At 39.3% G+C, this 25,373-nt stretch overlaps 1 protein-coding gene across 4 annotated transcripts in view; it reads right to left on the bottom strand.

Moving 5' to 3' along the window:
• LOC142102124 (4-galactosyl-N-acetylglucosaminide 3-alpha-L-fucosyltransferase FUT5-like) overlaps positions 1–25,373 on the bottom strand; it is a 74,850-nt gene that overhangs the window by 29,027 nt on the left and 20,450 nt on the right. The window contains exon 2 of one of the 4 annotated variants that reach the window (XM_075186767.1): positions 19,375–19,604. The exons of 2 other annotated variants lie outside the window; for them this stretch is intronic. In XM_075186767.1, the coding sequence (XP_075042868.1) occupies positions 19,375–19,484 (110 nt within the window). In that variant the 5' untranslated portion in view covers positions 19,485–19,604. Of the gene's footprint in view, positions 1–19,374; positions 19,605–25,373 lie in introns of those variants that run through there. One more of the 4 variants, XM_075186769.1, reaches the window with a different exon arrangement.

The raw sequence follows: 25,373 nt of genomic DNA, 5'->3' as shown, positions 1-25,373 counted from the left end.
ATATTTATGAGAATGTAGCCTATCAATTCATTCATAGCAATCAGTATCTCTTAACTCTAATCCAAGCTAATCCAATCTAAGACAAAGCCTGTAGTGTTTTACTGGACCCTAGCAAATAGATGATTCTGTTTCAGCCTAGAAAACTGATGTCTCCACTGAGCACAAGTGACAGGTCCACCTTAAAGGGAAAAGTAAGTGCTTGTATATGTTAATAAAGTTAGTCGGGTGTCTTGAAATTATATGATTGGGCTGAAAAACAGGTGACAAAATAACAGGATTAAGAGAAGTTTCACCAGCTGCTAAGATCAGTTAAAGTGGCAAGAGATGATTGTAACAGATTCTGGATACTATATTACTAATCTTGATTAGCACTGGCTTACCTGAGGTGCGGAGTCTAATGATCTCCCCGGTGTTCACCAAGAACCGCCGCAAGGCGGGGTGGGCTTCGCTGCCAGGAGTCGCAGGTCGCGGTCCCCAGGTTCGCCTCAAGATGTAGTACAGCAGAGTGAAGCGGTGGTAGCAGAGTCAACAAGCCGGTTCGGTACACAGGAATGGAGTCAGGCAGAATCAGCAGGCAACTTGGAGTCAACAAGCCAGGTTCGGTACACGGGTCACAAGAATAGGAGAATAGTCAGCAAGCCGGGTCGGTACACAGGGATAGGAGAGCCAGGGAAGTCAAACAGGCAGAGATCAGCACACAGGAGACACTGGAAACAGGAAGACACTGCAATCCACGAAGAGCAGGAGCCAGGAACAGGTAAGTGTTGCTCTGACACTCAGCCAGTGTCAGAGTGAGGTTTTTATACTGAAGGGGATTCAAAATCCCCGCCTCTGGGGTTGTGGTCATGTGACCGCCTCCGGGTGCGGTCACATGGTCCTGAATGCGGAAGTGCGGCTGGACGGAGCGGCGGGGATCAGGTAAGTCCGTGACAGTACCCCCTGCCATAAAGGTGGACTCCGAACACCTAATAGGGTTTCAAAGGAAATTTTTTATGGAAGGATTTAAGTAGACGGGGAGCATGTAGGTCAATGGCTCTTACCCATGAGCGCTCCTCAGGGCCGTAACCCTTCCAATCCACCAAGAACTGTATGGCGCCTTGAACTTTACGAGAATCTAGGATAGTTTTAATCTCGTATTCAACTTGATCCCGATCCACAGCAGGAGGAGGAGTTCTGGATGAGGTGGAGAATCTGTTGGTTACCATCGGTTTTAACAAGGAGACATGGAAGACATTGGGTATGCGTAAGGAAGGAGGCAGACTCAATCTAAAGGCTACGGGATTAATAATCTCAGATATAGCAAATGGGCCAATAAACTTGGGAGCAAATTTTTTACTGGGAACCTTTAAACGAATGTTCTGGGTGGATAGCCATACCCTGTCACCAACTGCAAAACTTGGAGTCATTCTTCTCCTTTTATCATAGAATTTTTTGGAACGAGTAGTTGCTTGTTTTAAGTTTGTCTTGGTTTGTTCCCAAATATCAGAGAAGTTACGAACCAGAGAGTCCACTGCTGGAACTTCAGAAGATGAGACTTGAGAGAAGGTGGGTAGTCTAGGATGGCAGCCATACAGAACAAAAAAGGGGGAGTTAGAGATGGCCTCATGAAAATGGTTGTTATGGGCGAACTCGGCCCAAGGGAGAAGGTCCACCCAGTTGTCTTGGTTACTAGAGATAAATATTCTTAGAAACTTCTCTAATTCTTGGTTGGTTCTCTCAGTAGCCCCATTGGACTGGGGATGATATGCGGAAGAAAAGTCAAGCTTAATCCCGGATTTATTGCAAAAAGACCGCCAAAATTTTGATATGAATTGTGATCCCCTATCGGAGACAATATGTTGAGGACAGCCATGGAGGCGAAATATTTCTTTAATAAAAATATCGGCTAAGGAGGAGGAAGAAGGAAGGCCTTTGAGAGCAATAAAGTGGGCTGTTTTAGAGAAGCGATCCGTGACCACAAGCACTACAGTACAGGATTTGGAAGGGGGAAGGTCCGTGATAAAATCCATGGAGATCTGTGACCAAGGGTAATCAGGAATGGGTAATGGGAGCAAGCATCCATAAGGCTTTTTCCTAGAGGTCTTGTGTTGAGCACATTTGGAACAAGCAGCAACAAATCTCTTCACATCCTCCAGCAAGGAAGGCCACCAGTAGCTTCGGAACAATAAGTCCCAGGTCTTGCGAATGCCGGCATGCCCAGAGAAGAGTGAGTGATGAGCCCAGTGAAGGAGCCGGGTGCGTAGATGTGGCAAGATGAATGTTTTGCCTGGAGGACAACCCTTTTTCAGGTGTGTAGCTGCCAATACTTGACATGGATTTACAATGAATTTCTTATCTTCCGAGGATTCCATGTCAGCTGGATCAAAAGAGCGAGATAAGGCGTCTGCCTTCGTATTCTTAGATCCTGAGTGAAAAGTGATGTTGAAATCAAAGCGTGAGAAGAATAAGGACCACCTTGCTTGTCGAGGGTTTAGACATCGAGCAGTGCGTAAGTAAAGCAAATTCTTATGGTCGGTATATATGGTGATAGGGAATTGCGCTCCTTCTAGTAAATGTCTCCATTCGGAGAGAGCCAATTTGATGGCCAGGAGCTCTTTGTCGCCAATCCCATAATTCCTCTCAGCAGGTAAAAAGCGACGGGAAAAGAATCCGCAGGGATGAAGTTTTCCAGAAGGACCTCGCTGTGATAGTACGGCTCCTGTGCCAACAGAAGAGGCATCTACCTCCAGGACAAAGGGACGAGAACAATCTGGCGGTTGAAGAATGGGTGCAGATGAAAAGAGAGACTTTAATAATATAAAGGCTTGGATAGCCTCAGAGGACCAAATACCAGCATCAGCAGATTTGCGGTTAATGCTGTGATGGGGGCCACGAGAGAGGAGTACCCCTTGATAAATTGACGATAATAGTTGGAGAATCCTAGGAAGCGTTGAGTGGCCTTAAGGCCCGAAGGTTGGGGCCAGTCAAGTATGGCTTTCAATTTTGTGGGATCCATCTGTAGACCGGTGCCCGAAATAATATATCCCAGGAAGGGAATTTGTCTCTGCTCGAAGGTGCATTTCTCCAATTTGCAAAATAACTGATTTTTTCGGATACGAGAGAGGACCTCCAATACATGAGTACGATGAGATGCTAGATCTTGAGAAAAGATGAGAATGTCGTCCAAGTAGATGACTACAGATTGGTACAAGAGGTCTTGAAACAGCTCATTCATAAAGCTCTGAAATATAGCTGGGGCATTGCATAGCCCGAAAGGCATGACCAGATATTCAAAGTGACCGTCTCGGGTGTTAAACGCCGTCTTCCATTCATCCCCCTCCTTAATGCGTATAAGGTTATACGCTCCTCTGAGGTCAAGTTTAGAAAAGATGGTGGCACCCTTAATCCGGTCAAATAATTCAGAAATCAGTGGCAGTGGATACCGATTTTTAACGGTAATGGCATTCAGGCCTCTGCAATCAATGCAAGGGCGGAGGCCCCCATCTTTCTTTTTTACGAAGAAGAAGCCAGCCCCAGCTGGGGAGGCAGACTTGCGGATGAAGCCCCTGTTTAGATTTTCTTGGATGTACTCCTCCATAGCCTTAGACTCCGGGAGGGAAAGGGGGTAAACACGGCCCCTGGGAATGGGTTTACCAGGTATCAGATCAATGCCACAGTCCCAGATTCTGTGAGGGGGAAGTCTAGTGGCCTCTTGTTGACAAAAAACATCAGAGCAGGTTTGGTATGGCTCAGGCAGGAGAGTCACAGGAAATTCTTGGGTACGTCTGGGACTATTCGGGGGAACCACTCTCTGTAGGCAGCGAGAGAAGCAGGACTGTCCCCAGGACAATATGTGACCAGATTTCCAGTCCAAGGTGGGAGAGTGGACACGAAGCAAAGGAAGTCCTAGGATGACTGGGTTGGTAGATCTCTGTATTACTAGAAAAGAAATCTTCTCTCGATGAAGTGCTCCTATCTGAAGTAGAAGAGGAATAGTGCGTACCAGGATGGACCCCTCAGGGATTCTTCCCCCATCAATGGCCATCAGAGAGATGGGTTGTTCCAAGGCTTGTGTGGGAATAGCGAATTTTTTAACTACTGTGGCAGAAATGAAATTTCCTGCGGCTCCGGAATCTAGAAGAGCCGACTGCGGGAAGGTCTTTTGTCCTAACTGAAGGGAAATGGGAATAGACAGGCAATCATTACTATTGGGAACTGACTGACACTGAGAAAAGAGGCCCAACGATACAGCTCCAGAACTCGTTAGGCCCTGTCGTTTCCCGAGCGTTTGGGACAAGAACTCAGAAGATGGCCACTCTCTCCACAATATAAACACAACTTGTTCCGAAATCTCCTCTCCCTCTCTTCGGCTGATAGGCGGGTCCTCCCAAGTTGCATGGGCTCTTCAGGGGGAAGAACAGGGGTTTGGAAGTTGGGGGCCAAGCGAATCATACTACGCCGCGACTGTTCCTTCTCGGAATTACGTTCCTTGAAACGCAAATCAATTTTGACACAGAGGGAGATAATATCGTCCAAAGACGTAGGGAGTTCCTGGGATACCAACTCGTCTTTGATTCGGTCTGAAAGGCCCTGCCAGAATGTAGCTACTAGGGCCTCATCGTTCCAGCGAAGTTTAGAGGCCATGGTTCTGAAGTGGACCGCATACTGCCCCACAGACTGGTTTCCCTGGCGGAGACGTAGTAAGCCGGAAGCGGCATTGGACACCCTTCCTGGCTCATCAAATATTTTCTTGAAGGTGGACAAGAAGAGGTTGAAGTTATGCAGAATGGGGTCGTCCCTCTCCCATAAGGGGGAAGCCCATGCTAAAGCTTGACCGGACAATAACGAAATCACATAGGCCACTTTCGTTTTCCCGGAGGGGAAGTTCCCAGGTAGAAGCTCGAATTGTATGGAGCATTGATTTAAAAATCCTCTGCAATTTTTAGGGTCTCCATCGAACTTGGGTGGGTTAGGTAACCGTAGCTGCGAGGAAGAAGCTGCTGCTGCGGCCTGAGGTACAGGGGCCACTGCCGGCCCAGGTGATCCACCAGCCACTAGGGTGTTCTGGACAACATCCAACCGAGTGGATAGACTATTGAGGAATTTTAAAAGTTGCTCTTGGTTAGCTTCTTGCTTATCCGTCCTTCCTACTAAATGCTCCAACAGATCTTTAGCTGTGGTATCCATGGTCAGAGCAAACTGTAACAGATTCTGGATACTATATTACTAATCTTGATTAGCACTGGCTTACCTGAGGTGCGGAGTCTAACGATCTCCCCGGTGTTCACCAAGAACCGCCGCAAGGCGGGGTGGGCTTCGCTGCCAGGAGTCGCAGGTCGCGGTCCCCAGGTTCGCCTCAAGATGTAGTACAGCAGAGTGAAGCGGTGGTAGCGGAGTCAACAAGCCGGTTCGGTACACAGGAATGGAGTCAGGCAGAATCAGCAGGCAACTTGGAGTCAACAAGCCAGGTTCGGTACACGGGTCACAAGAATAGGAGAATGGTCAGCAAGCCGGGTCGGTACACAGGGATAGGAGAGCCAGGGAAGTCAAACAGGCAGAGATCAGCACACAGGAGACACTGGAAACAGGAAGACACTGCAATCCACGAAAAGCAGGAGCCAGGAACAGGTAAGTGTTGCTCTGACACTCAGCCAGTGTCAGAGTGAGGTTTTTATACTGAAGGGGATTCAAAATCCCCGCCTCTAGGGTTGTGGTCATGTGACCGCCTCCGGGTGCGGTCACATGGTCCTGAATGCGGAAGTGCGGCTGGACGGAGCGGCGGGGATCAGGTAAGTCCATGACAATGATGAGGAGAATAGATGATTTCATTTTTACATTGTGAGATGGGAGAAGAAGGATTGTCAGGCTGAAGGAGTGGCAGTACATTTTGAGATGGATGAGGAAAGAAGAGCGGGGCCAATGTAAATGAAGCCCACTTGTCAGGTGAGGAGCAAGAGAAACAAATACTATTCATTAGCTAATGGGAAAGTGAGTGAAGAAAATATGATATCAATATTGGTTTAGTCAAGGGCGGATTGGGACCTGAAAGTGCCCCTGGAAAAAAAATCTGAAAGTGGCCTCACGTGGAAGGGACCAAATCAATTGTAGGTGGGACAAACTCAAAAGTGGTCGATATACAAAGATCTAAAGAAGGTCAAAACAGAAAATACACTCACATCAATAAAGATCAAGATTTTTCTCCATTGGATAACTAAGACCAGAACCAGATAAAATTGTAATTGATTGTGAGATAACGTGGACAAGAAACATTTAGCATGTTGCAGGTATTTCATTGTTTTTTTGCAAAGAAAACCTCTGACTTTCAATGAGGATCTCAGCAAAATGAGGCACTTACATACACATACACAATGCCATACACAGATATATAATGCCATATATATACAAGCACAATGCCAGATACATACATGCACACAATACCATATACATATACACAATGCCATATGCATACATACAAAATGCCATACAGATACACAATGCCATATACATACATACACAATGCCATACACAGATACACAATGCCATATACATACATACAAAATGCCATACACAGATACACAATGCCATAAACATACATACAAAATGCCATACACAGATACACAATGCCATATACATACATACACAATGCCATATACATACATACATACATATACATAAAGCCATATACATGCATACATACATAATGTCTTATACGTCCATAAACACAATGCCAAATACATACATACATACACAATGCTATATACATATACACAATGACATGTACATACATACACAACACCATATACACATACACAAAGCCATTTAGATACATTCATATACAATGCCATATATATATATATATATATATATATATATATATATATATATAATATACATAAGCCTATTGGCGTGTGTTAGTCTGTGTGTGTGTGAAAAAAAACAAAAAACAAGCTGCAGCGCCACCTGCTGGGCGGAGTTATACACTGACCTACTAAATTCTTAGTGTGTGTGGAAAAAAAACTCAAAAAGGGCTGAAATTTGGTATACTTAGATGTTTTTAATTTGTTAATTGTTAAAAGTGTTTATAAAGATTTTAAAAAAATATATATATATTTCTTGAAGGAGAAGTGACAGTTGGGAGTGGTTGGTGGTTGCCGGGGGTGACAGTGGGAAGTGGTTGGTGGTTGCCGGGGGTGACAGAGCGAGAGGAGTGTGATACACAGGACCGCTGAGAGAGATCCCTGTGTCTGGATAGACATCTGGATAGATGTGGCGATAAAGATGAAGGATGAGGTGATGGAGAAAAATGATGAGGTGGTGACATGTGGACAAAACCACGTTAAAAAAGGGCGCTTGCATCGGGAAGTAACGCTCTTCCCCTGAGGAAGCCCCAAATGCATGACAAGAACCTTTTTAACACCTTAAGTAGCTTGATTTGACTAGAATGCATGAGTTTCATGCACGTTTTAACTTGCATATATATATATATATATACACATACACAATACCATATACATACATACACACACTATGCTACATACATACATACACAACATCATATACAGATACACAATGCCTTATACATACATACACAACACCATATACAGATACACAATGCCATATACATACATGCACAATGCCACATACATACATACTTACACAATGCGATATACATATATACTTACATATACACAATGCCATATATATACATATATATATAATGCCATATATATATACATATACACAATACCATATACATGCATACATACACACACAATACCATGTACAGATACACAATACCATATACAGATACACAATACCATATACATACACAACACCATATACAGATACCCAATGCCACATACATACATACATACATACATACATATACAATGCCAAATACATACATACACAAAGCCATATACAGATACACAATGCCTTATACATGCATACACAATGCCATATACATACATACATATACACAATGCCATATACATACACACACACACACACACACACACACACACACACACAATGCCATATACATACATACATACATACATATACAATATCATATACTTACATACATACATACATGGCAGCAGTCTGATTTGCTGTCTGGATGTCTGTTTTAAATACCTCACTGATGGGGCATTCCCAGATAAGTAGCACCCACCACTTTCTGCCGGGGGAATCCCCCCCCCCCCACCAAAAAAAGAAAATGCAATATAAAAACAACAGGTGGACTTGTATCGGCCCCATTAGGGCATCCTCCTACAGGGAAAAGTCCCAGCAATGTGTATGACCAATCTATCCCTGGGTTTAGCAAAGGATTAGCACAGTAGTAAAGGAATAGCACAGTAGATAAAGTGAAGTTCAGACAGGATAGGGAGCTGTCATTGTTTATAGTTGAAAAGAAAAGTGGAATCAGTGGACATTAGTTTGGTGTTTAAAACCACAAGTATGACATTAATATAAGCTAGGAAAGTGCATAAAATAAAAGGATAAGTGCTTAAAGTTGTAGAATTACCTGGGCGATAGCTGCTAATTATGTTTCTGTTTTTTGCTTCCTGGTAACTTCCCTGGTGAATCCTAGTTACACATACAATGTCCTTTTGAAAATGTTCACAAGCACACTTCCTTTAGTGCCTATGCATATAATTATGCTAAATGTACACTGTATCATTAACAGAACTACAGTTACCACTTCACAACTCCCTACGCAGACAGGGAAATTGAGAAAAGATGAACATATTTAAGTAAAGGGAAAGAAAATTAAATAATGATTTTAGTCTCAAGTAAAGAGAGACTTAATGTAAACTGTGAATTAAGAAAAACTGATCTGAAAAATTAATTTTGTATTTAAGCCCATTTGCCCTCTTCCTTACTCCTTTGCTTCAGATATCATATTTACTCCCCCACTTGGTACCACTGTATTTGTGTGTTGCCCCTTTCTTTAGGATGTAAGTTCTCTTGTGCAGTGTCCCTCGGGATGTAAGTTCTCTCGTGCAGTGTCCTTTAGGATGTAAGTTCTCTTGTGCAGCGTCCTTTAGGATGTAAGTTCTCTCGTGCAGTGTCCCTCGGGATGTAAGTTCTCTCGTGCAGTGTCCTTTAGGATGCTCTCGTGCAGTGTCCTTTAGGATGTAAGTTCTCTCGTGCAGTGTCCTTTAGGATGTAAGTTCTCTCGTGCAGTGTCCCTCGGGATGTAAGTTCTCTCGTGCAGCGTCCTTTAGGATGTAAGTTCTCTCGTGCAGGGTCCTTTAGGATGTAAGTTCTCTCGTGCAGCGTCCTTTAGGATGTAAGTTCTCTTGTGCAGCGTCCTTTAGGATGTAAGTTCTCTTGTGCAGCGTCCTTTAGGATGTAAGTTCTCTTGTGCAGCGTCCTTTAGGATGTAAGTTCTCTCGTGTAGCGTCCTTTAGGATGTAAGTTCTCTTGTGCAGCGTCCTTTAGGATGTAAGTTCTCTTGTGCAGTGTCCTTTAGGATGTAACTTCTCTCGTGCAGCGTCCTTTAGGATGTAAGTTCTCTTGTGCAGTGTCCTTTAGGATGTAAGTTCTCTTGTGCAGCGTCCTTTAGGATGTAAGTTCTCTTGTGCAGTGTCCTTTAGGATGTAAGTTCTCTTGTGCAGTGTCCTGTAGGATGTAAGTTCTCTCGTGCAGCGTCCTTTAGGATGTAAGTTCTCTTGTGCAGTGTCCTTTAGGATGTAAATTCTCTTGTGCAGTGTCCTGTAGGATGTAAGTTCTCTTGTGCAGTGTCCTGTAGGATGTAAGTTCTCTAGTGCAGTGTCCTTTAGGATGTAAGTTCTCTCGTGCAGCGTCCTTTAGGATGTATGTTCTCTCGTGCAGTGTCCTTTAGGATGTAAGTTCTCTTGTGCAGCGTCCTTTAGGATGTAAGTTCTCTCGTGCAGCGTCCTTTAGGATGTAAGTTCTCTTGTGCAGTGTCCTTTAGGATGTAAGTTCTCTTGTGCAGTGTCGTTTAGGATGTAAGTTCTCTTGTGCAGTGTCCTTTAGGATGTAAGTTCTCTTGTGCAGTGTCCTTTAGGATGTAAGTTCTCTCGTGCAATGCTCTCTTTCCTCGTTTTCTTCTTCTACCATTCCATCACCCTCTGTATCTCTATGCCTGCTTTCCTAGTCCTGTCTTCTGGAGCCCAGGTCCACTTGGACATCACTCTCACTCTCTGTCCCGTAATAACTTTCTCTTTATGTGTGTGCAATTTGTTTAATCAGTAAATCTGGTCTTTGTATTCTTTTCTTTTTCATGTATTATGTAATGTGTTATGAATCATTGTTGTCTCTTTAATGTATATTACTGTAAATGTCTTGTACGGCGCTGCAAACCTTTTGAAGCATCATATCTATAAATGATAATAATAATAATAATAATAATAATAGGTGATCCTCATTACCATATAGTATAACCTGTTAATATTAAGTTATATTATCTTTTTTTGCTTTGTTTTAGAAGAAGCTGACCATATATGATTCGGTGGTAGTCAGTTTTACGGTACTGACTACCCCGACAAAGAAGAGGACGACTGGAGGACACCGACTTGATACTACAGCGACCTGAAAAAAAAAAACTTACCAGGATGCAGATGTCTTCACAGGACGACTCTCTGTGTTACTGACTGTGTTAAATGACGTCATAACAAAGCGCGAGTTGTCTTAAAGCGGCGATAGACGGACCCAGCTGTCATTGATGTAATGTAAGTATTATTTAGGGGTTAGGGTTAGGATTAGGGTTAGGGTCATCACTAACTCTCTAACCCTAATACCATACTTACCAACTTTCTGTTGGTGAAATCCGGGAGCCTGCAGAGGAGGTGGGCGTGACGGGGGGGGGGGGGGGGGGGCTCCAAGTGACGTCATTTTGGACCTGCCCCCATGACGTGATGACGCAAAATGCGTCATTTGACAGCGGGGGGCGGGGCCAAACGCCGCGATTCACCGGGAATCGCGGCGTTTGGGACTTAATTCTGCCCACTTCACTAGGAAGTGGGCAGAATTATCCAGATACGGGGGATTGCCACACTCGCCCGGGAGCCCGGGAGACTCTCGCAAAATGCGGGAGTCTCCCGGATATTTCGGGAGAGTTGGCAAGTCTGCCTAATACCCCTAAGCCCTAAAATAATACTTGGTGCTATCAGCATATCAAACGATTTCTGGTAAGGTGAGGAAGCAGTACAAAGCTTACATAGCTGACAGCTATCATCATCTGAAGTTTGAATTTTTTTTGCAGGATTGGATTCCAATTTTTCCTGCCAGACGCCAGCTCAGCTGAATCATTGAATAGCCCATGACTGTTATGTACTACTAGTATATCACATCTAGTCTTTAAAATGCCCTTGCATGCAATGTTTTTACTTATTAACTATTTGTGCGTGTCTACTTTTTATATTGACCAATTTGCTATTTGTGATTGTGTGGCTTGGGCTCCTTAAGCTTTGTAATCAGTATTGCTAGTTAATATTTATTCCTTTTTAAGTTTATTATACTTCCTGCTGTTTATAAGAGTGACAGTGGAATTATATATTAAATGGTGTACCCCTACTATAAAATTATCAATAAACAAAAATAACTGTGCAAATAATTCCTTTTAACACCTAAGTTAAAATATATATTCATTAAAATTAATATAAAATGTAAATATATATAAATATGTAAGTTTGCCTTACTAAATGAAAATGGGTGAGTGGTTTGGATTTGGTGAAATCCAACTAGATCGGACGTTGGGGATCCGAGTTTTACAGAGTTATGACTCGGTTTTGTGTAGAGATGCTCACTCACCCCCGTGTTTTGGTTTTGGTTTTGGTTTTGGATATGGATTACCGTCGTGTTTTGGTTTTGGTTTTGCCAAACTGCCCTTGCGTGTTTTGGTTTTGGTTTTGTTTTGCTATTTTTGAAAAAAATGCCATTTTTTTGGTCTAAAATAACCTAATTTAGTGCTCCACCAGTTTCTTGGATAAGTGAGGTAATTCTAAAGCTAATAAATTATGAAAAAAACAGTTTAATCCCTGGTAGGCCATCCTTAATTCTAACACTTGCCTGCAAATTATACAAACAAACCTGGTTGTCTACCTCCTCCATCTTTGATTATTGGCAATGTAGCCATCGTCTTTGGGTGTATATTACACCCTCCACTTGTAGTTGAATAGAAAAAAAGCAGCCTCCATAGACTGTAGAATTAGAATATAAAAATAAATGGACCAAGGTAGTTTGGTGGCTATCTATTCCCCCCCTGCCCTCCACTTGTAGTTGAATAGAAAAAAAGCAGCCTGCATAGACTGTAGAATTAGAATATAAAAATAAATGGACCAAGGTAGTTTGGTATCTGTCTGCATCAGACCTCCTCTGCACTAGGAGTAAAATAGAAAACTATTCAGCCGCTATAGAGTCTAGAATATAAATAGAAATTGAGAAAGGCAATTTGGTATCTGTCTGCATCATAATCATAAACATCATCATTAGTGCCCTCGTCGCCTACACAAATCTCCCCCTCATCCTCTTCTAATTCCAAAGTGGCATCCCCAATTGGTGTATCACCGGCTACACTCAGGCTGTTCAGGCACACATCAGCAGAACTGCTGAAAGGAACCATCTTTAGAGGTACAGTGTCATTAACAGAATGCTTACGATTAGACATACCACTGGTGATTGGACTCTCAACAGGGATTGGTGTCATTTCTGATTCAGAGCATACATTACCCTCTAATGCCTTACTGTTTTCTTGCAGCTCGGCTTTCACGTGTAACAGTAGTTGTTCACCACTTTTAGACTCCAAATTACTTGGTTTTGCTTGGTCATGAGTGACCGTACAAGAAGAAGGCTCAGTAACATTTTTTGATCTGCCACTAATAGAGAAAGGCGAAGGCCTCATTCTTTCTTTGCCACTGCATGTGTAGAATGGCATGTTGGCAATTTTATTTTTATCCGCACTTAACTTTTCCTCAGTTACATTTCTTTTTCGCTTCAACACGGTAAAAAAAATTTTGGTGTGTGTTTTTTTCCCTGATTTAAAAAGACTATGTACTTTTACATCGCCTTTCCCAGATGATGTACTGGGAACACTACCATCAGGACTGGTGACAGAACCTGGTTGCTGATTCTGCTCATATGTGGACTGCTTTTAATCCATTTTAATGAGCCCAAACCACTTGTAGAGCAAAAATTGTAGAAATTCTGCTGACAAATATGACTTTTGACAGCCAGAAAAATTACAGTAAAACACTGGGGAATATGGGACACCCCAAAGCACTTGTAGTGCTAAAAATTGTTTTAGATAATGCTGAAAAAATATGACTTTTGACAGCCAGAAAAATGAATGCAAAAGAATGGGGAACACCCCAAAAGCACTTGGAGTGCTAAATATTATTTTTTTAGACTGCTGACAAATAGTACTTTTTACAGCCAGAAAAATTAATGCAAAAGAATGGGGAACACCCCAGAAGCACTTGGAGTGCCAGAAATTGAACAAAAACCCTCCTCTATCCTCCTCTTATTGCTGTAACAACTGGTATTAAGATTAGAATGGTATTGAATAGAAACAATAATGTGTCCAATTACTGCTCTGTCCCTGCGCTGATATAATCTGTGACCTAACCCTGCTCTCTCCCTCTGTCAAATGGCGATGGATTGCTGTGGAGGCTGGTATTTATGCTTTTCAAATCTCGCGAGAACCGAGCTCAGAAATACGAATACGTCACGATGACGTTTTGCCTCAATTTCGATTCCGAACGGGCGGCAGAGTACCGAGCGTGCTCGGCTCGGTACTCGGATAGGCTGAATTCGGATGAATTCGGATCTCGGGGGAAACGAGTCCGCCCATCTCTAGTTTTGTGTGACAATTTCGGATATCAAAAAGAGACAAAACGTCATTTCCGGAGAAAAGTTACTTCCAAAACTCGAGCTATCTATATAGTCCTCCCTCGTTTTCTCAAGTTCCATTTTATAACAGACAGCCCCTAGGGTGGAGGTTAGCTGTAGTGTTTTGCTCTGAAAATAGCGAGTCAATGTTATTAAAATGGTATTTTTCCCTAAACTACCATATACACATTAAACTTTACCTTTCCTGTTGAAACATAATGATTTTCTAACTCATATAGGTTTGATTAGACTGTGTTTATCAAAATCAAAAGGCAGTATTCAAGTAATCGCGTATAATCATGATACGTTTTGAGATATTTAAGCGATTGGATTCATGATGAAACATTATATCCCCACACTTGAAAAAAATGTCCTTGATAATCTCAATATTGTTGTCTTCTTACATACTCCTCTCAGGAGATACCCCCACACATTCTGTATAATCAATTGTTAATGTCAACAAGAAAATTTGGCTTATCTTGCATAATAAAGCCAAACTGCATCCATACTAATCATTACATTTGCTCCTCGTGTGTAATACTGGCTTCCAAAAGGGATGTACTCATGATCCCTTTACCTCTTGGAAACGGGAGGGACTTCATTACGTATAGACTATAGAGAAATTTAATGTTGTGGGCCTGTATAGATTTGCAGTTTTAAAAGCTCATACTATGCCCACAAAGTCCTTAGTTCTATACCTACAACTGACTAGGCTAATCTTTTAGGTACTATGGTCCTCCCACACACAGAGCAATTTCTCGACATTATGAATTTCTTCATACTTCCTTTGACCATTCTAAACCAATTCAGGACTTCAAAAGAGACTAGAGCATTTTCCTACTATATCAACTCAAAAGTTACTTAAAGCATTACCTGACTTCATTAAATCACTATCTACTTATTAGCAAATCTGTGAACACGCTTTTATTGTGCACTTTTTTTTGGTTGTTAGTGACTCTTAAGAAGCAATTTCTTCTTTTAAATCTAAAAATTTTTATATTCCACTTGCTTGCACTACAGCACATTGGATACATTGGTACAGTTAAGGTTAGTCAAGTCTAGCTGCCGGCTACAGTAACCAGCTTGAACCTTGATAAGGCATTTACAGAGTTAACTATGTGTAATGTGTGAATGCAAATTAATACATTGGAATTTCTGTGTTGTGGAAGGTCACTTCCGGCAGATAGAACAGTTTGAAGGATTAGGTCAGTTCATTTCAACTATCCGAAACCAGGTTTCAGAGATATCATGATCTTAGTATTGAACTGCATTAATATGATGACATCTAAGCACATTCTCCCAGAGACCAGGAATGAAGGAAGGAAGCATGGTAGCCACGGCTATGAGAGATGGAATGTGAGGGCATCTCCCAAGGACAGACACAAATTTATATTCTCAAACCAAGACCACAAAACTAAAACTACTGTACTTGAAGGTTTTAAATGAAACTATAATAAAATGATTATTCTATAATCCCCATCTTGTTGCTAGGATATAATATTGTTTTATTATACTCTATATTGTCATAAAATCTGCAACTATATCTGGATAATAGTTAGATACATAGAGACCATTATTCAAACGTCACTTAACAGTACAACTTTTATTGGAGTTATATGGAAGATTTGTGCCTTCAATAAATATATTACTCTAGTATATATATAACCATATACATCAATATTCAAAGTGCTTTACGAGTAATGCAAATTAAAATACTTGGAATATAAGTGGTAACCTGAATCCGTAGGATATGTTTATACTGTTAGAAACGAAGCTCTATAGTATTTTAAAGCCTGCAGAGAACAAAATATGCAATTCTCAGATACATGATAAACAGCTTTCATAGGAGCTATATGGCACATCAGTGTGTGCTCTGATAAACATGTGACCTTAATGTTTATGATTGCCTTCCTTTCAGTTGTAATTTATAAGACAATATAAAGAGATATTTATTAGAACACAATTGTTTAAAGGTATCTGTGGGAAGTGATTACACTTTTAAACACAAAATCCTACATTTGCTTATGATTGACGATTAAGGGATCAAGATACATCACAATTTAACCAATCTGTATTTAAATGTAATAATGATGTATAAATTGCTCAAAACACTATTGGGTGTTAAACAAATATTTTATTGCTTAACAAAATCACACTTAATTATTTCTGGACAATACCCGAACAATAGCTCCAAGGCACACAATGTATTGCCACCTTTGTCTATTTTTACCATTGAATTATGATATGTCAATCAATCACAGTATTAATCACCAGACCGATACTGGGCAACATATGACTACCGCTTCAATATGACGATGGTTCATAAGAAACTTTAGAATAATGACTTCTCTATTGAAGAAGCGTCTACGTGAACAATAGGTAATAATACAAGGAAAAAACCTCAGAAAGTGTTAATACGCTATAAACATTTACATATATATATATATATATTATATATATATATATATATATATATATATTTATATATATATATATATATATATATATATATATATAGTGATAATGTTGAGAGGCACCTGGTTCTCTGCACCTTAGGCCTCGAGGGCATCAATTAAGATGTTGTGACACAGTCGGTGGAGAAGAGTCGGGAGAAGCCAACCAGATACCATAATAGAAGAAGATGAGAAAACAGAACCTCTGCAGTGCTAACCTCTCAGGCTCCTATGAGCTTCTCTTCTTCTTTGGTAAGTTGAAATGGCTGAAGGACAGTAAGGTGTGTATGTGTGTGTAGAACATTTCCATAGCTAATATTCATGAACAGGTTTAGGAATCAGAAAGCACATATTAAAAGTCATGTAAAATGGCAAATACTATCTTCTCTGGGTGGCAGTAAAAATGGTTAGCGATTAAATTCATACAAGGGAGCGCATACAAATTTTGCAAACCAAACCAACTGCCTTGATTTAGAAAGCTTGAACACGGGTTTAATAGCAGAAAGTGCAGCCAAGTATTATTAGTATCTGGTGTAAAGTAAGGGCTAGATTTACTAAGCTGCAGGTTTGAAAAAGTGGGGTTGTTGCCTATAGCAACCAATCAGATTCTAGCTGTCATTTTGTAGAAAGGACTAAATAAATGAAAGCTAGAATCTGATTGGTTGCTATAGGCAGCATCCCCACTTTTGCAAACCCACAGCTTAGTAAATCTAGCCCTAAGTTCATTAAGATGAGCAAAGAAAATTATTAAATGACTGATCTGCCTGATTCCAAAGATCAACCTTTCTCTCCAAAACTGTGGGGTCAAAGGTCACGTGGCATGTATAGTCATATATATATATATATATATATATATAGAATAAATTAAGATTTCAATCTTTATTAGCATGTCATTTAAAAATATGCGCTGCTATTTCTGCATAAAATAAGTGATTAGGGCATTAGAAATTAATCCACCTATGGGTCATATCCATGATCCTTATACATTTTGAGATTAATAATTCAGCTGATTTCAAAATATCACAGTAATAACAGTTCCCTTTTAAAGTTGCAGTGTGGGAGTAAACACGATTGGTTTGCAATTAAATCCATGGCCATAACTCTGTGACACCACAATGTTAGCCCCAGTGGCACTGTGCTGTAGGCATATGCCGCACATTTAATGTGAACTGATCCCCGTTCTGAATACAAGTTCAATCTATCCGGAAAGCACACATTTATATCTATGTAACTATTTAACAATTAAAATGATAAAAGACTCCTAAATAATATATAAGCACTCTATAAAGAGTTTGTGCCAAGACAGTGCTTGAGGGCACTCCTGTCTGGGGCAGCACGGTGGCTATGTGGTTAGCACATGATAAACATGTCACAGCCTCACAGCACTGGGGTCATGAGTTCAATTCCCGCCCATGGCCTTATCTGTGTGGAGTTTGTACCCTGTGTTTGCGTGCGTTTCCTCCGGGTGCTCCGGTTTCCTCCCACACTCCAAAAACATACTGGTAGGTTAATTGGCTGCTATCAAAATTGACCCTAGTCTCTCCCTCTCTGTCTGTGTGTGTGTGTTAGGGAATTTAGACTGTAAGCTCCAATGGGGCAGGGACTGATGTGAGTGAGTTCTCTGTACAGCGCTGCGGAATTAGTGGCGCTATATAAATAAATGGTGATAATGATGATTCTTTATTATTAAATTGGAAAAATATTTTCTCTACCTCTTAAAAAGGAAACTGTTATTAATGTGACAGGGTGAAATCATCTCAAAATGTATAATAATCACTGATAAGACCCATAAGTGGATCAATTTCTAATGCCCTATTCTCTTCTTCTATTTACACATAACATGACATCTTTTTAAATATTTTTAAATATTTAGCTTTTATAACAATTTTAATACATATTAATAAAGATTGAAACTTTAATTTACTCTTTACCTTCCTTTTTTCTAGCGGAACATGTATATACATTTTTTTTTACACACTTTTTTGCTCCAAGGTGTGCCCCTGCTAGGGCATAATCCATTTCTAACACTGTCATAGAAAATGATTTTCTTTCACTTTTTTAGTGACCTGGATGACATTTACTGATGTTTTACATTTTGCTGAAGGTCATATTTCACAAACGTTCAAAACCTGCATAAACGTTGGATCACAAATAGAACAGGATCACAGCTAAGAAACTATAGTTCTCAAAGTACAACTGTCACCACTTTTTAGCATTTTACACCTATTAGACATTCCTATAATTGTACCCAGAATAATGGAAAATTAAACCAGCTTCAATATATGGACAACCAAGAAAATATAAAACAGGTAGTTGTGCAAATTATTTATTTCAGAGATGAATGATATATTGAGTGCATACATTAATTAATAAATTAATAGAGTATAATTGGTGTAGATTTTTACAGTGTTGACTATTTAATTTTTTTTAGCAGCACTACCACCTAGTGGATGCAAGGAGTGCAAATTAGTATTCTGTTTTGCACATAAGTGAAATACTGACTGTTTTTTTCATGCAGCACACAAATATCAACTTTAAATTTCAGTGAACAAATAAGCTATCAAGTATTTGTGTGCTACATGAAAAAACAGTCAGTATTTAACTTATGTGCAAAAAAGAATACTAATTTTAACCCCTTGTATTGTAATATGTTTGTGTCCAGGAGACTGAAATAAGAAGTTTCCTAAGTTAAGATCCTTAATGATTCAGGCAACAAATTACTTCCAGTAGTGCTTCTTATAAGCTGGAATTAAAGCTAGGCTATAGTATATCACTGCTCCTTAGAAGCCAGGGTGGGGAATAAAGACATTTTGAAAATGCCACCATCAAGCCCTCCAGAGTATTTTGCGCTCTTTACACCCCTGTAAATCTGTCCGCTATTAGAGACAGAGAAACATATGAGAAAGAAGACTAATGCAAAACTACCCCAGACACTTCCTAACTAACATTGCACCCTCATAAGCCAGTGATTGACCTATGTAAAAGCCTCCCCTCTTCTCCTACTGTGACATTGAGTAAAGAATCACCAGTTCCCACACCAATTTAATGTAGGTACTAAAATTGTGCAGAATATCATTTGACTAACCTCTCTTGAGGTCCACAGAATCCTCTTTGCCAGTAGCAGACACAAGTCTCAAACCAAGATAATCCCAAAAACAAATCTACTGCACTTGAAGGTTTTACATGAGCCTGCATGTTAAGTGCCACCTCCTCTGGGCATCTCTCTAGCTTACTAGTCCTTTTGGCAGCATCTCAGGGAATCCTTGGCTGCAGCAGAAAAGTTTGACTTTGTGTGTTGATGCCTGAAGAAGACAGCTGAAAACAAATGACTCATATAAATTAAGTTTATTTGAGTTATTTTCTAGTCTTTATAGCCTAGATGTTAGGCAATCTTTTAGTAATCATTTTATATTTGCTGATTCACTATACTGCATTGCAATTTGTAGAAATCAACATTTGAAAATATGTATGAATAAAGAAGCAAAATGATGAGAAACTGGAGTACTCCAAATAATTTTGGTATTTGTCAACTGCGCCCTGACTCTTGGGCACAGGTTTCCAGCTTCTACTGAATTTCCCTCGCTCTTCCTCACTTTTTCAGCCTTTCTTCCCAGCTGTGCTTTGAGCTACCTGAGTTATATTGTTATTGTTTTTATACTGTGCTGTTTTACCTTGTACTGTCCTACTGTTTGTTTCTGTACTGTACTGTGGAAATTTTGTGGCGCCCTATAAATAAAAATTAATAATAATAATAATAATAATAATAATAATAATATTTAGGAAAGAGTAAACCAACTGCATTAGAAAGCCATAGTGTAGTATCAAATAAACCCCCTTAGATATCATTGTACCAATACATATAGTAATCTACATATATTGTTAGGGTGCTCTCAGTAGTAAGATATATGCACTAATGAATCAAAAAGAAAAAAAGTACTACTAAAAAAAGGACACTTCAGGGGGTAAATGTAAATCTATGTAATATTATACTCAATGATATAATATCAAGCACTACGGTAACGTGGAATATATCACTGCTCTACCTAATATATATATATATATATATATATATATATATATATATATATATATTGTAATATAATCAGGCGACGAACAGCAGCAGTAAACCACACAAGTCCAGGGGTTTCAGGTTAAAAGCCACAGCTAGTTTATTTACCAGCTTGCAAGCAAAACAAAACATAAACAAAATCCTAGCCGTCTGTCTACTAGCTAATACATTTTAGTGACACCCTCTCTCAGGTGTTGGACCTTGTGAACAAACACACACTCAACATATCATTGCTCACCACAGAATGTCTCAGGAGGCAACTCACCTCCTCCCCATGTCTGAGACAATGATTGCATATTTTAGCTGTTTTTCCACAGGCACCTCATTTGAACTATCACAAACCAGGTTTCAGAGACATCATGATCTTTGTACTGAACTGCATTAGCGTGATGTTATCTAAGCATATTCTCCCAGAGACCAGGAAATGAACAAGTATGGTAACCACGGCTATAAGAGATGGAATGTGAGGGCATCTCCCAAGGACAGACACAAATTTATATTCTCAAACCAAGACCACAAAACCAAAACTACTGTACTTGAAGGTTTTAAATGAAACTAGAATAAGATTATTATCCTAAAGCCCCGATCTTGTTATTAGGATATAATATTGTTTTATTTTACTGTCTATTGTCATAAAATCTGCAACTATATCTGGATAATAGTTAGATACATAGAGACCGTTATTCAAACGTCACTTAACAGTACAACTTTTATTGGAGTTATATGGAAGATTTGTGCCTTCAATAAATATATTACTCTAGTATATATAACCATATACATCAATATTTAAAGTGCTTTACTGGTAATGCAAATGAAAATACTTGGAATATAACTGGTAACCTGAGTCCGTAGGATATGTTTATACTGTTAGAAACGGAGCTCTATAGTATTTTAAAACCTGCAGAGAGCAAAATATGCAATTCCCAGATATATAATAAACAACTTTCATAGGAGCTATATGGCACATCAGTGTGTGCTCTGAGAAACATTTGACCTCAATGTTCATGATTGCCTTCCTTTTAGTTATAACTCAAAAGGCAATATAAAGAAATATTTATTAGAACACAATTGTTTAAAGGTATTTGTGGGAAGTGATTAAACTTTTAAACACAAAATCCTACATTTGCTTAGTACTAACCTTTCAGGCTCCTATGAACTCCTCTCCTTCTTTGTGAGTTAAAATGGCTGAAGGGCTGAAAGGTGTGTATAGAACATTTGCATAGCTAATATTCATGAATAGGTCTAGGAACCAGAAACCAAAACCCACCTCGTCAGGCAAGCTTAAAATATTCCTCTAGCACCCTCTTAATCTCCCTAGGTTACCCTATTACCACCCTCTACACAGCTAACACAAGACAACAACCGTCTGACCAACATAGTTGTGTGACTCAGCATACAGCTCACTAAATACTTTGTAACCTTTGTATTCTAGCTGGACAAATATTCAATATGATGTAGCACTTACCCTTGTGTAATAAACCATTGTCCCATAGATTGTGAGCTTGCGAGCAGGGCCCTCTTACCTCTCTGTATCTCTATATTACCCAGTATTGTTTTATTACCGTTTGTTCCCAATTGTAAAACGCTATGGAATCTGCTGGCGCTATATTAATAAACAAGTTAACCCGTGCATGATACTCATGCATTCTAGTCAAATCAAGCTACTTAAGGTGTTAAAAAGGTTCTTGTCATCTTCATCGCCACACACACACGCCGCTAGGCTTTTATATATTAGATAATGCTAAGAATTTAGTAGGTCAGTGTAGTATATAACTCCGCCCAGCAGATGGCGCTGCAACTTGAGCACTCTGTCACCCGGTAGTTTTTTCCACACACACACTAACACAGCATGTGTGTTCATGAGGTAAAATTACCTCACGAATATGAGTTTGAGCCCTCAACTCGTAAATTGAGCCTTTACTACCCCTCCCACGGGTGGAAGGGGGGATGATGGAAGTTAACTGACTTCACTATTATAATTTTTTTGTCAAATAATGTCAGTATACCAAATTTCAGGTCAATTGGATGAGCCCTTTCTGAGAAAATAATTTTTTTCAACACACACACACACACACACACTAACACACACCGCTAGGCTTTTATATATTAGATAATGCTAAGAATTTAGTAGGTCAGTGTAGTATATAACTCCGCCCAGCAGGTGGCACTGCAGCTTGAGCACTCTGTAGTTTTTTCCACACACACACACACACACACACACACACACACACACACACACTAACACACGCCGCTAGGCTTTTATATATTAGATGATGATGATAATCATGTGATGTTAATGTACATGATTGTCTTCCTTTCAGTTGTAATTCATAAGACAATTTAAAGGGATATTTATTAGAACACAATTGTTTAAAGGAAACTGTGGGTAGCGATTACACTTTTAAACACAGAATCCTACATTTGCTTATAATTGACGAATAAGGGATCAATATACATCACAATTTAACCAACCTGTATTTGGATGTAATAATCACGGCCTATGAAGTATTAATTGCTCAAAACAATATTGGGTGTTAAACAAATGTGGTATTGCTTAACAAATCCAGACTTAATGATTGGTGGACAACACCCAGACAATAGCTCCAAGGCACACAATGTATCGCCACCTTTGTCTATTTTTACCATTGAATTATAATATGCCAGTCAACCACAGTATCAATCACCACACCGGTATTGAGCAACATATGACTAACGCTTCAATTAGACGATAGTTCATAAGAAATTTTTAGAATAGTGACTTTTATATTGAAGATTTCTATTGCCCTTAAACAATAGGTAATACAAAGGAAAGACCTCGGAAATTGTCAATAAGCTATAAACATTTGCTGATAGAGATATATAGAGATAGATAGAGATAGATGGATAGATGGATATTTGTGAAAGGGGAAGAGTAAATTAAAATTTCAATCTTTATTAATATGTAATTCAAAAAGATGTCATGTTATGTGTAAATTAAAGAAAAGAATATGCCATTAGAAATCCACTTATGGGTCATATCCGTGTTTAATATACATTTTGAGATTAATAATTCAGGTGATTTCATCATATCAAAGTAATAACAGTTCCCTAGTGGAACATGTATATACATTTTTTTTTTACCAATTTTTGTTCCAAGGCTTGCCCCTGCCGGTGAATAACCCTTTTCTAACACTGTCATAGAAAAGGATCTTCTTTCACTTCCTTAGCAACCTGGATGACACTTCCAGAAGTTTTACATTTGCTGAAGGTCAGACTTTAATTGAATCATATTTCACAAACATTCAAAACCGGAATCAACCTTTGATCACAAATGGAACAGGATCACAGCTAAGAAACTATAGTTCTTAAAGTACAACTGTCTCCACTTTTTAACATTTAACATTTATTTGATGTTCCTATAATTGTATCCAGAATAAAGACAAATAAAACTAGCTTCAATATATGGACAACCCAAAAAATATAAAACAGGTAGTTGTACAAATTATTTATTTCAGAGATGAATGATTTATTGAATGCATAAATTAATTAATAAATGAATAGAGTATAATTGGGGACGGAAATTAAAATCTGTTACTTTAAGATAATTGTCTGCTAGATTTCCATACTTTTTCTATTTAATTGTTTGGACCATGCTATAGTTCCTTTTAAATCAGCACTACCAGCTAGTCAAATATTTTATAATGTGCACTTATGCTGGGGGGATGCTATTTGCAGCCATTTTTGCTGGGCTAGTCCGTTTCATTTACAGCCATGGTTAAAAAAAAAAGGTGGGGAAGGTTGTGTGTTTGGACCAATCACAAACCGTATGCAAGAGATTGTGGCTTGACCTTCATCCTCCCACACCCTTATTCTCTGTGACACCATTTAAAAGTGATAACATTTATTGCTTTGCCGGCACATCCCTGTTAAATACAGATGCATGGGGCGCCTAAACTCTTTTATCTAGGTGATAGTATATCTTGAAGTTATAGTATTATATTCATTCACTCACTATACACTGTTCTGTCTATTGTAAAAATTAACATTTGAATATATGAATGAGAAAGTCTAACAAACAGAAACTTACACATTAAACTTTGTTTAATGATTGATACATAGTCAGGGTTAACTACAGACAGGACATAACTCAAATGTGTGGAATGAGATGCATTAGCTCCTTACACTCACACAATCTTTTATATGTATGTTAGAGACCTTTGTCAAGTTCACTTCCAGCAGTGCTTCTCATAAGTTGGAATTCAAGCTTGTCTTTAGTATTTCACCGCTCTTTAGAACGTAGGAAGGGGGATAAGGACATTTTAAAAATGCCACTGTCAAACCTTCCAGAGGAATTTGGGGCTTTGTACATCACTGTAAGTCTGTCTGCTATCAGAAACAGAGAAGCGTCTCAGAAACAAGACTAATGCAAGACTACCCCATGCATTTCCTAACTAACATCGGACCCTACTAAGCCAGTGATTGGACAATGGAAAAGACCCCACTCTTTTTCTACTGTGACATTGCATAAAGAATCATCAGTTGCCACAATAATTTTCTGTATGTTCTAAAATTTTGCAGAATATAATTTTAATAACTTCTCTAGAGGTCCACAGAACGCTCTTTGCCATTAACAGACACAAGTTGGTTATCTCAAACCAAAATAGTCCCAAAAATAAACATGCTGTACTTAAAGGTTTTAAATGTTATATTTATATTATTGCAAATGTACTGATTTCTGAGGTATTGATTTATGAGACAGTATGTCATGTTTAAGTTTTGTAACTTTTCTATAGGAAATCCCAAGTAAGCATATGTGTGGAGGGGGTGTTTTTGACAATGTCTGGAAACAGGTAATCTCATGTTAATTAGATCTTTTCAGCGCTGAGTGACCAACACGTCTGCTGAGTCTGAAAGCACAGGAGGAGTAATTAGACTTTCTGATAGACTGCCTATGTGTGTCAGGATGCAAATGATCACAGATTAATGTGAATTTTGTAAGTTAACTTGTGCTAAAAGCAAGATTAGAGAAAATGTTA

This window comes from Mixophyes fleayi, chromosome 9, assembly GCF_038048845.1.
Source record: "Mixophyes fleayi isolate aMixFle1 chromosome 9, aMixFle1.hap1, whole genome shotgun sequence".
Taxonomy (NCBI): Eukaryota; Metazoa; Chordata; class Amphibia; order Anura; family Limnodynastidae; genus Mixophyes; species Mixophyes fleayi.
The sequence above is the reverse complement of the archived record's forward strand: the minus strand, read 5'-3'. Positions and strand labels throughout refer to the sequence as shown.